The sequence below is a fragment of the Microtus ochrogaster genome, chromosome 19 (genome assembly GCF_000317375.1).
Source record: "Microtus ochrogaster isolate Prairie Vole_2 chromosome 19, MicOch1.0, whole genome shotgun sequence".
Lineage (NCBI taxonomy): Eukaryota > Metazoa > Chordata > Mammalia > Rodentia > Cricetidae > Microtus > Microtus ochrogaster.
In genome coordinates, this window is record NC_022021.1 from 6,352,646 (window position 1) to 6,365,054 (window position 12,409).

At 43.9% G+C, this 12,409-nt stretch overlaps 1 protein-coding gene across 1 annotated transcript in view; it reads left to right on the forward strand.

Annotated features, from left to right (window-relative positions):
* The window catches only part of Scamp1 (secretory carrier membrane protein 1), an 84,155-nt gene that overhangs the window by 67,666 nt on the left and 4,080 nt on the right, over positions 1–12,409 (forward strand). The window contains exons 7-8 of the mRNA XM_005356484.3: positions 3,652–3,753; positions 6,133–6,250. Of these exons, the coding sequence (XP_005356541.1) occupies positions 3,652–3,753; positions 6,133–6,250 (220 nt within the window). The remainder of the gene's footprint in view (positions 1–3,651; positions 3,754–6,132; positions 6,251–12,409) is intronic.

A 12,409-nucleotide genomic window follows, 5' to 3' on the forward strand; every position in this document is an offset into this window, starting at 1 on the left:
TCCAGAGGACAGATACTGTCTTTCCAGAGGACAGATACTGTCTTTCCAGAGGACAGATACTGTCTTTCCAGAGGCAGGTGGGAGGCTGGTGGATCCTGTGGAGGAGGTGGGGCTGTAGGAGTTGAAGGGATTTACTCCCATCAATGATTTTCCTTTCTGTTGAACATTTGGGGCTGAGTTTTAGCAAATCAGATGATATGGGCCTTGGAGAATGAGTGCTGAGCAGAACTGTGGTAAATTTAGGGCAATTAGAAATGGTGGCAAGTGAACAGAGTTTCCTCCAAACGTGCACATTTGCCTTTTTGTGAGAGACTCAACTATGTGGCCCCGGGCTGGCCTTGAATTTGACATCCTCTTGCCTCAGCCTCCTGAGTTTTCAGGTGTGTGCCACAGCACCCAACTTAAAGGGTCGGCTTCTGTTAGAAAGTTAGGGGTAGTTCACCACATTTTAATGTAAATTTAATATTAGTGTGACCATCTTAACTAGTATAGTAAAAACGCTTGACAAAATTCAATGTCTCTTTATGTTAGAAATAGTGAATTAGCTTGGAATGGAGGAGAGGCTTCTTCAAGCAGAAAAGAGGTGTAGAGCTGGAAACTGTAGCTCCCAGTGCTACAGTCGTGCTGTGCCGGAGCTGAGAACTTCCTGTCTGGGCTCAGGATGTGGTAAGACGTCCGTTCTCCACACTCCTGTTGAGAATTGTGTGAGGAGTTCTCATGGTAGAGTGAGGTAAGGAAAAGAAACAAAAGGTGTCCAGGTCTGAAAAGAAGCTAACCTCTATTTATAGATCCATAATCATCTCTGTAGATGGATTAGAAGACTCACCATTACTAGGTGTGAACTTTCTCAGACTGATTCTGCAGGGCTGCAACATAACCCTAATCAAAATCCCAGCAGGCTGTTTTCCAGAAATATGACATGGTTCTTCCAGGGATGGATGGAAATATCAAAGCTTTAGAATATTGGAAGCAAGTCTGCACAGGAACAATAAAGTTGGCCGACTGCTACAGACAGCAGATGCCCCCTGGTTAGACTCCCGAGGAAGTTGTGTAACCATAGCGTGATAGTTTTGTGCCGTCCATGCTCCCGTAGCATAAACAAACCAACAGCCTTCAAATTAAAATGAACCCTACCATATGTAAAAAAAAATTAAAAATATTTTTTATGATTTATTTATATATTTGAGTGCTCCATCTGTATGTACACTTTATGCCAGAAGAGAGCCTCACATTCCACTATAGATGGCTGTGAGCCACCCTGTGGGTGTTGGAACTGAACTCATGATCTCTGGAAAAACAGCCAGTGGTCTTAACCCCTGAGCCATCTCTCCAGCCCCATAAAAATGAATTTAAGAATATCAAGTTATTTACTTTTATTTATGGGTGTGTGTGTGTGTGTGTGTGTGTGTGTATGTATGTGTACCATGTGCTTGCACTGCTAGCAGAGGCCAGAGGAGAGCACTGGTTCCCTCGGAACTGGAATCGTGCATGGTTGTGAGCTATCAGGTGAGTGATGGGAACTAAGCCTCTACAAGGGCAGTGACCAGGCATCTGATGTTTGAGAGAGATATGAAGGCAGTGCGGCTCAAACAGGCTGTTTAGGAGCCCTGCTGGGACACTTGGCTGTCCTGTACCGTATACAGAAAGTTAGTTCAGAGAGCTTGGGCACAGGTACAGAGCTGCAAGCTAAGGAACTTAATGGAGGAGGCAGAGAAGGTCTTCATATTTTTGACTTTGGTGAAGTGGTTTGTTTGTTTTAATTCAGTACTAAAATAAAATTAAATATACAAACTAGAATTCATAAAAAAAAAAACAAATGTTTTCCCAGAGGGCACTCTTAAGATGCCCCAAACACACACATCTTCCATATACATATATGCACAGATAGGAACGACACTGTTAGGATGCTTGAAAGCACGTGTGTTCATATACATACATGTGCAGATTGAGAAGACATGCTTATGATGCTCTGAACACACATGCTTTTATACACAGATATGCACAGATTGGAAAGACAAGCCCCAGACTGTAAGATCTTTGCCAAGCATGTATTGAAGTAAGGACTTATCTATCCAGAATATATATATATATATATATATATATATATATATATATATGGATATAGAGATAGAGATATATAGATATATCTATCTCAAAATTCAGGAAGAAGAGGGTAAATCTAGTTAAAACACCAGATGAAGATTTTAACATTTAAATGAAGTTCTGTGGGTAAAACAACAAGTCTCTGAATGGCATTCCGGCTCAGAGTGTGAAGTGAGACACCAGTGTTAGCTTTCTTGTTGCTATGACAGAGTGCCAGGCGGCGGCTGAATTGAAAGGGTCATTGTGCTTGTGGTTCCAGCAGCTCAGGTTCATGATGGTGGGCGTGAGGGAGCCAGGAAGCAGAGGGGAGCAGAAACAGGAAAGGCAGGCTAAGTCCTTCGCCGTGCCCCAGTGACCTACTTCCTGCAGCCACGCCTCACCCCCACAGTCTGCCATACTCCAACAGTCCACTCAGATTTTAATCCAGCATTGGCGTAAACTATTCATTAGGTCAGAGCCCTTATGATCTGATTTCTTTAGAAATGCCTCAGAAGTCTGCTTTAGTAATCTCTCCTGGATGTCCATCAGCCCAGCCCAGTTAACATTAAGATAACTGGATGTCCATCAGCCCAGTCCAGTTAACAGTAAGATAACTGGCCCAGCCACATGTGTTAATTAGAAAGGCTAGGACTGTAAACATGAGCACGGCAAGTGTCATGCAGAGGACCCGCTGTCAGGAGGAGTGTAAAATAAGCAACTTTATAAACAGTTGAGCATCTCTCAAACACTTAAATGTATATACATACACTAGCCGTTCCACTGATAGGTATTTACCTACCTTAAAAAGAAGTCTGTCCTTAGGAAGAGTCCCAGCAGTGTGACTTAGAGTAGCAAACGCCAGGAGCAGCACCCTGCCCACCAGCAGCAAACAGCACTCAACCGTGGAGGAGCTGGAGGCCCACATACAGGAGACTGACCAGCTGCTGAAGGAGCAGGACAAGACAGTATGGGCTGTGTCCCATTTGTTACACATTCTCAAAGCAGCAAGCCAGGATGGCAGGAAACTGGGCTGAGGGAGGGAGGAGAGGAGAGGAAGCTTAAGGTAAGTTCTCGGTGTTAAAGGGAAAAGTCCAAAAACACACATACATTTTAAGTAGTTGTGATAATCCTACAAAGTAGTTCATTAAAAAAGGAAAACTGGGTCCCGAAAGAGATGGTTCACTAGCTAAGAGCACTGATCTTCATAGGGCCCAGGTTTGATTGCTACCTCCCAAATGGTGACTCAACCATTTGTAACTTGAGTCCCAGGGGATATGGTCCTCTCTCCTGGCTTCCAAGGACACTGCACACACGTGGTGCATAGACATACACACAGCAACCAATGGAAACATTTCTTAAAAATGGAAAACTGAACTTTCTCTCAAGATGAATTCTGTTGCAGCTGGAAGTTGAACAGTGGACTGGGGTTAGTGATGGCTGTCTGCAGACTGGTGCAGACAGACGTGCCGCCGTGGGTCTTCACATGCTTGCCCCCTTAAGGTTAGGTGTTAGTCTGCTGTGGACAGGAAGGTGGTATGAAGAGTGACGTTCTCCCCTTCTCTTTTAAAGGAGTGACAGTTCCTTCAGGTTCTTTGTCTTCTTCTTCGTGTATATTTGTCAGTTTGCTGTCCATGTGCTCCAGGCCGCAGGATTTCATAACTGGGGAAACTGGTGAGTTATTTACTACTGTGCAGTTGCTAATTTAAAATTTGTGTAACAAATTTGGTGTCCTAGTGAGTTAAACATAGAAAAATCAGATTGGCCAAAGCAAACACAGAAAAACAAAAATAATTTAAAAAATCAATTTGAAAACATTCTAAAACATAACTTTAGAAAAGCTATTCTCTTCAAAGATTGTGTTCCCATTTTAAAAAATCGTCACATTTGGTATCTGTTTTAAACACAATGTGTGCACAGTGTGCACTGGAAGGAGGTGTGTAGAGGAGACCAAAGAGATCAGAGAGAAGCAGCAGGATCAGTACTGGAGAGAAGCACTCCAAGAATCAGAAGAGCCGGGCGGTGGTGGCGCACGCCTTTAATCCCAGCACTCAGGATGCAGAGGCAGGCGGATCTCTGTGAGTTCGAGGCCAGCCTGGTCTACAAGAGCTAGTTCCAGGACAGGCTCCAAAGCTACAGAGAAACCCTGTCTCAAAAAAAACAAAACAAAAAACCAAAAAACAAGAAAAAGAATTTAAAGGAAAAGTGTCCAAGTTAAGTATAAAGCATTGTTTTACACGCATGTGTTTGGACATGCTTGAGAGTGAGTGTATGTGCAGGAATACACACTGTCCAACAGTAAAATCATTCTCACCATGGTAGATGCTCCCTCAGGAAGTAGAAGACATCTGGGGTTTGGACTAGAAGGTAATACAGACCTATGGAGGGAGCATCCCGTGTGAGATGGTGGGTAGAGGAGGTGTGTCTTTAGAATCTTCGCCTCTCCAGTCTTTCCTTGTGTGAGCTGACTTCCTTCCAGCTTCTGCATGCACAGGCATGCACAGGCACCCAGGGTACTGCTGTTTACCATGTGTCCATTAACTGGAGTTGCAGTGAGCATAGAACTAGAGTATGTGAGCACTTGGATTAGTGCCCTGCGTCTGTGGCAGTGGCTGCTAACAGTCCGCTCCTGGCAGATCTAACGGAGACTGGAACTGGTTGTTAACTAGTTCTTGAGAAAGCTATTTTTATTATTATTTTAGATAGTGGTTAGTCTGGCATGTAAAAGAGAGGAAATGCTTTAAATGTTTTAAAAATGCACCGCTATAATGGTGTATGTATACATAAGTACACACATACATGCACACACACACAATTCTTTAGAAGTTGAAATAATTTTACCAGCTTCTTAATATAAACATAGGAAGGGATGTAAAGTTGAATGTAGCAGTCTGTGCCTACATACCACAGAGTCCACTAATGGGGACAAATACTGTTTTCAGCTGTACTTTACATAATTTGGGTATTTTTAAGTAAAATGAAGGTAATTGTAGATAGTCCTGTTAAGACTGTAGAGAGTTCCCAGGCATCCTTCACCCATTGACCCCAATAGTATAAAATACAGTAAAATATAAAAACAAGGACCTTGACACTGACAGAACATTTCCGTCACTGAGAGATTCATGTTGCTCTTTGCGTGGCCACACTTAGTGCTCTCCTGTCCCCACTCTTCCTCCCTGGGCTTCTACTAAGCTATTTGTCACTTCTTCCATTGTAAGATGGTTATATAAACGGAATCATGTGGTCTACAAATACTGGCTTCCCCCTCAGCTACATGTAGCCCTTATTTTAATTCTTTATTTTTTAAGATTTTATGTATTTTAAAATTTTATGTGTGTGAATGTTTGCCTGAGTCTGTATCTCTGCATCATGTGGTGCATGCAGTGCCCCTAGAGGCCAGAAGAGGGCATCAGACTCTTGAGATTGGAGTTAACAGAAGTGAGCTCCCATGAAAGTGCTGGGAATTGATCCCAGGCCCTCTGGAAGAAAAACCAGTGCTCTTGATCACTGAGCTGTCCCTCAAACACCATCTTTTTATTCTTGAGCAATATTCCATGATACGGATATACCACAGTTTGCTTAACCACCTATCAGTTGAAGGATGCCTAACTTGTTTCTGTTTGGAAGCTATTCGAAATAAAACCACCATGAGCATTTGGTGCCAGGCTTTCATGGGCACATAGTTTCATTTCTGTGATTAACACTATATTTATAATTTGTTAATTCATTTAGAAATCATGTATTAAGTTTTTAAAAGAAATTAACAAACTTTCTAGAGTGGATTGCTGTTTTATATTCGCTCCAGCAGTTGTAAGCAATTTGGCCTTCACATCCCTCTCAGGGCTCAGGGGTGTGGTTTGCGGTGAGTTCAGGTTGATACTTCTCAGTTGTGTGACCTGGCCCTGAAGGTCTGAGGTTGTCCCTTATCTGTGGAATAAGCAGCGTCCTACGGGAGCCCGAGAAAATGATCCTGTGAAAGTTGCCCTGTGTCCCTGTTGTTGTTTTGAGAGGCACATTAACTCATTTCCCTAATCTCATTTTCCTGTTCCATAGCGGTTGGATTTCTTCCCTCACTGGGCTCAACAAGAACATCCCGGTTGGAATCATGATGATCATCATCGCAGCTCTGTTCACAGCCTCCGCTGTCATCTCACTCGTCATGTTTAAGAAGGTGAGTGGGCCTGGTCTCGGGACCAGTGGACCCCGGCTCACTTCTGGGCTTCTGCATGCTTGCTCTGCAGAGATTAGGATTTATGGTTATATATAAACACATTTAAACATTTATCATATTTTAAGATTCACATAAAAAGTGAAAACATCCCTGATCTGAAAATTCAGAACCCAAAATACTCAACAATAAGAAACTTTTTGAGCATGGACTTTTTTTTTTTTTTGAATTTTCTATATTAGGAAAACTCCCTACCTGACCTTACAGGAGAAATTATAGTTACAGAAGGCAAACACATTAAAATATTGTATAAACTACACAGAGGTATATGTATATAGTATGTATTAAAAATGAGCTTCACATTTAGACTTGAGTCCCATCCAAGGGCATCTCATGATATGCATGCAGTATTCAGAACTCAGAAACCTCGATGGTGCCCAGCATTGCAGATGAAGCTCCTGGGTGTGCACTTTTAAATGTGGTCAATGGAAGCTTCATCATTAAGAAAAGCCTCAGTTCAGTTGTAAAATGGGGACTTTATGGGCCTCTTTTTAATATGAAGCTTATTAGCTTGATGAATAAATATGAATAAAATTATTGTACCAAGTAGATATTTTGTCCATATTTAAAATTTAAAGGCACTACATTATTTAATCCTTAGGTTTCTTTCTTTTTATCTTTTTAAAATTATTATTTAATTGAAATTTTACATATCAATCCCAGTTCCCACACCTTCCCTCTTCTCTGTCCCCCCACCTTCCCCCCTCAACCCCCACCTACTCCTCAGAGAGGGTAAAAACCTTAGATTTCTTTCACCATTTTCTTTATAGTGCCTGGTAGTTTCAGAACATGTACAGGTAATACTTATTGAAATAACTTTGGGCCAGGCAGTGGCCTTTAATCCCAGCACCAGGGAGGCAGAGGCAGGCAGATCTCTATGAGTTCAAGGCTAGCCTGGTCTACAGAGGTAGTTCCAGGACAGCCAAGGCTACAGAGAGAAGCCCTGTCTTGAACAACAACAAAAAAAAAAAAAAGGAAAAGAAAAATAACTGCTTTGGTCAGTCTACTGAAGAGTGCTTTTGCACTTGACGTCTGCTTCTTGCCTGCTTGGCTCCCACTCTCCCAGGAGCCTGTTTGGGCTTGGCTCATCCCCTCCGTCCTAGTTCCTGGTTTTGCTGCCGCTTTTTCTCTTAGAACCACACACAGGGACCACTGAAACTTGGCTCTGTGCAGTCCTAAGTCCTCTAGCCTTTTTATTTCCATCCTGCACCACTGTGGTCTCTGTCACACAAGAGTCTTCCCAGGCCTCTGTGATCAGGTCGTGCTGGGGCTAAGCGCTCCCTGTTTCTCTGTCAGGCCAGTGAAGGTTGGTTGTGAATACTCTCCTGATTTGTTCTTAGGCATTTCATCTCTGTCATCCTTTCCATCTTCAACACATTAACGGCTGACTAGGAAGAGAGAATTTCACAGTTTACAGGGGAACATGATAGCGTATCCATTTTGTATCAATGAAGCTGTTTATAAAGACACTCTTAGAACATACACCTGGGCCTGAGACAGGGAAGGAGCTTCAGGCAGTTTCCATGGCTTCAGAAGGTGTCTTGTCGGCTGTCTGTTTCCATGGCTTCAGAAGGTGTCTTGTCGGCTGCCTGTTTCCATGGCTTCAGAAGGTGTCTTGTCGGCTGCCTGTTTCCATGGCTTCAGAAGGTGTCTTGTCGGCTGCCTGTTTCCATGGCTTCAGAAGATGTCTTGTCTTTTATTGCACTTTCGGTTACCTTTTCAGAACAACGACATGTTTTTTTGCTGTTGTTTGTTTTTTCTGTCTTTACTTTCACTCCTAACCTCTGACGGTCTGGACAGTTTGTATAGTCCACCCGCTCCTCCTGAATTCCGCATGAATCTAATGACAGCAGCAGCAGCAGCCGTGGGACCACAACCTGCCATTTGGAGAATGCTTGTGTGGACCGGGGCTGAGGAGTGGACCGGGTGGGAAGGGCTTGTATTCTCTTCAGATTGTTCTGCCTGTTATTTCCTCTCAGTTTGCTATGCTGTGCTTTGTTGGGGAATGTTATTTTCAAGTGTGTGACTTTTGTTTATGCCACATTTGTTTAACTCTGAAGCTGTGGTTCTTTGCTTGTCTAAAACACCTGATCCTAATAGATGAACGGCCAATAGCGAGGCAGGAGCAAGGATAGGTGGGGCTAGCAGGCAGAGAGGATAAATAGAAGGAGCCCTAGACTGAGGAGATGAAGGAGCAAGCAATGATAGAGCAAGGAGAAGAGGACGTCAAGGTCAGCCACCCATCAGTCACAGCAGAAGGAAGGTAAGATATACAAAAGTAAGAAAGATAAAAGCCCAGAGGTAAAGGGTAGATGGTCTAATTTAAGATAAAAAAGCTGGCTAGAAACAAGCTAAGGCTGGGCATCCATAACTAAGAACAAGCCACTGTGTGGGATTTATTTGGGAGCTGGGTGGAGGGCCAAAAGAGAAACGTTACACAGTAACGCGTGTTCACCTTTCTGCCGCTTGAGGCCTAGCAGTGCTTTTCAAGCCTTTGCTCAGACCCTCCTGCTCAATCTTTCTTGTTACCTCCATGTGTCTGGGGGCAGTTCTTTGTTTTCTGTGGAGCTTAGGGTTTTTACTGTTCTCTATAGGATCTCATGGACCTAGGGTATATGCCAGTACTAGGCTCTGTGGTTCACATGATATTCAGTTTGGGAAGCCTCACCAAATAAGAGGGCCAGGGACCTGGCTTTGCACATACAACTCATCTGGAAATGAATGCCCTGCCCTACCGCTGTGCCCCAAACAGGTTCTAGAGAACAGGTTAGAACCTCCTGGTTCAGCGTCTTTGCTCGCACCAGGAACCTGTGTGCTTTATCTGTATCCCCCGAACAGTAACAGGTGTGATTAGTGTGATGGGCATGCAGATACTTTTTGGATGAAAGAAGAAATGGGAGTAATGACTTTCACATTTTTGGTATGAGGATAAAATGAGTGTAAGCTGCAAGAATCCTCCACAATTAATATAGTTTTTATTTTTTAATCTTGACTCTTTAATATTGAGAGTCTGATTTAGGGTTTACTTTTTTTGGTTGTTTGTTTTTTATTTTGTTTAGTCCATCAGAGAAACAGAGCAGAATGAGGAGACTAATGGCAAGTAATTGGCATGTTTAGTCGTGAGGGTTGCTGAAGTGAGTCCACATGTGTAGGACAAACTCTTAGAAGGGGTTTGAGTTTGCTTTTTCATTGCCACAGTAAGCACCATGATCAAAGCAACTCAGGGAACAAGGGGCTTATTTCAGCTTGCATTTCCAGATCACAGTCCACCACTGAGGGAAATTTGGGCAGGGACTTAAGCAGAAACCACAGAGCAGCAGTTCTCAGCCCGTGGGTCGAGACCCTTTGGGGTCACATGTCAGACATCTTGCATATCAGATATTTGCATTGTAGTTCATAAAGTAGCAAAATTATAATTATGAAGCAGTAATGAAATGATGTTATGGTCGGGGTCACCACAGCATGAGAAACTGTATTAAAGGGTCGCATAATTATTAGAAGGGGGAGAAGCACTGCCACAGAGGAATGCTGTTTTCTGGGTCATGAGCTAGATTTCTCATAACCCAGAGCCACCTGCCTAGGGACAGTACCGCTCACAGTGGGCTGGGCCTACTCCGTATCAATCATCAGTCAACATAGTATCTTACAGATGTGGCTACAGGCCAGTCTGATCTTGGCGATTTTTCCATTGAGGTTTAAACCTCTTCCCAGGTTGTGGGAAGTTGACAGTAAAAATTAACTAGCCCTGAGAGGGGCAGGCTGGAGCTGCAGAAGGGAGCCGTAGCCCCATGTCACAGGCCAGATCTCCTTTCTTAGAGGAAGCTTGACTCTGTCCTTGTTGCCTACTTAAAAAAAAAAAAAACAAAAAACTGTGTGTGTGGGTGGGGTAGGGGTTGCATGTAGAGGCCAGTGGCAGGCATCAGGTCCTCTGCAGCTGTCCAGCATGGGTGCTGGGAACCCCACTCTGGTTCTTTGAAAGAGCAGTGAGCACTCAGAACTTCCCTCTTCCCAGCCCTATTCTCTGCTTTCTGTGGTCTAGTCAGATAAAGACCATCTAGGTCCGGGCGGTGGTGGCGCATGCCTTTAATCTCAGCACTTGGGAGGCAGAGGCAGGCGGATCTCTGTGAGTTCAAGGCCAGCCTGGTCTACAGAGTGAGTTCCAGGACAGGCTCCAAAGCTACAGAGAAACCCTGTCTCGAAAAACAAAAACAAAACAAAACATAAAACCGGGGCTGGAAAGATGGCTTAGCAGTTAAGAGCACTGAATGCTCTTCCAGAGGTCCTGAGTTCAATTCCCAGCACCCACATGGCGGCTCACAACCACCTGTAATGAGATCTGGCACCCTCTTCTGGCCTGCAGGCATACATGCAGACAGAACACTGTATACATAATAAATAAATACATATTAAAAAACATAAAACCATCTAGATCGTTCTGTGCTTATATTAGTTATTAACTAACAGTGCATTCTCTCCAAAATACCTTCATCTGGGCTGAGGATTGGTAGTTATGGCCTAGCCTCATCAACGCCTTTCTCTAGAGAGAATTCCTTTATTGTCTCAGGTATATAAGAACGCCTGTGCCTCTGCTGCATCCACCAAGTGCTGGGACTGTAGGTGTGCATGGGCCACTCAGTTTTTAGCCAGGGCTTCACGCTCTCTAGGCAAGCACTTACTATTGGGGTAGGTTGTTTAAAACAAGAAATGCATGGTTTACAGTCTTAAGAGAGGCTTTGTGGTAGTCTGTGCAGTTCTTTCTTGTAAAGCCAGCTCTCAAGTGTATACCAGCGCCAAGCACTATGCCATGCATGAGCCCCGTGGTTCACATTGTGGTGTAAGATAAGAAAACAAAGAGAATGTGTACCATAGTCCAGTCATTTCATGACTGTCACAGAAGGAAGTACAGGGAGCTAGGAAATGCATAGCAAAGTTTGGGGAGTCTAGTTTAGTTTTTATTTTAGTGTTTGGCTTTGAAAATTAAATTCTTGCTGTATAATCTTAAGTTAGCCTCAATCTCTGGGTTTAAGCCATACTCTTGCCTCCCAGCCTCAGGGTAGCTGGGAATACAAACAGGTGCCAATATACCAAGATAAAGCCTTAGCCGAGACCATTACAATTGTCTACAGAAGGGAATGAGAAAGAGGGGAAGCATAGAGGATAAGCACAAACCAGTTGTGAGAATACAGTGTGGCAAATTGAAGGGTTTACAAAAGGTCTAGCGTGGACCAGGGAGCAAGTTGGTGCATAGGGTGAGGCAGAGAGAATGCTAGGGATCCGTGGTGGACGATAGAGATGAGTTTGAACACATCAGTATCCTTAGGGCCTTGAAAACTAGGAGATCTTGTTAAAAAGTTTTGATCTTCTCCCCAAAGTGGTGACTCCCAAAAGAAGAAGGAGCAGAGTAATTGGGTTGATGTGACAAGTGTGGGAGAGTTGTGTAGAGGTAGATCAGGATTTGTGGGCTAGGGTGTAGGACTTCAAAGTAAGATAGGAAGCCAATAGAGATGGTAGCCTGAGTTAACTACCCCCATTATGAGAAGGTTAGGGCTCATTCTGTTTGGACTCCACTTAAGGATATGTTTTAGGGGCTGGGTCGTTTAGGAGGAATAGGTTTGGGCTGGTGAGATGACTCAGTGGGTAAAGGTGCTCACTGCTGCGCCCAGCCACCTGTGTCTAACCCCAGGACCCATCCAGTGTCCCCCAACATGCACAAAATGAAATAAAAAGCAGGTGTGGAGGTCAAAGTGATCTCATGTTTTATGGGGGAGTTAGAAGTAGTAGTAGACATACATATGAATAAGCATGGTAGACTTCTAGACAGACAAATAGAAGAAGCAAAGAAATTCAGACTGGGGCATTTTAGCTTCGTGGGGTGAGTGAAGCCCAAGAGAACGCATGAGCACAGAGCCAGAAGAGGGCCGAGGGCAGAACTCTCCAGTACAAGAAAAATGGGAGGCAGGGCATGGAGGGAGCACTCATTCCGCAGAGACTGTGTCACACAGTCGTGCACCGGCTCTGAACTCGACGCGGGCATTCCTTTCCCCTGTGTTTTTGCTGTTTTCCACGAAGGGATAGTTGCATATGGAGCTCATATTCACCTGC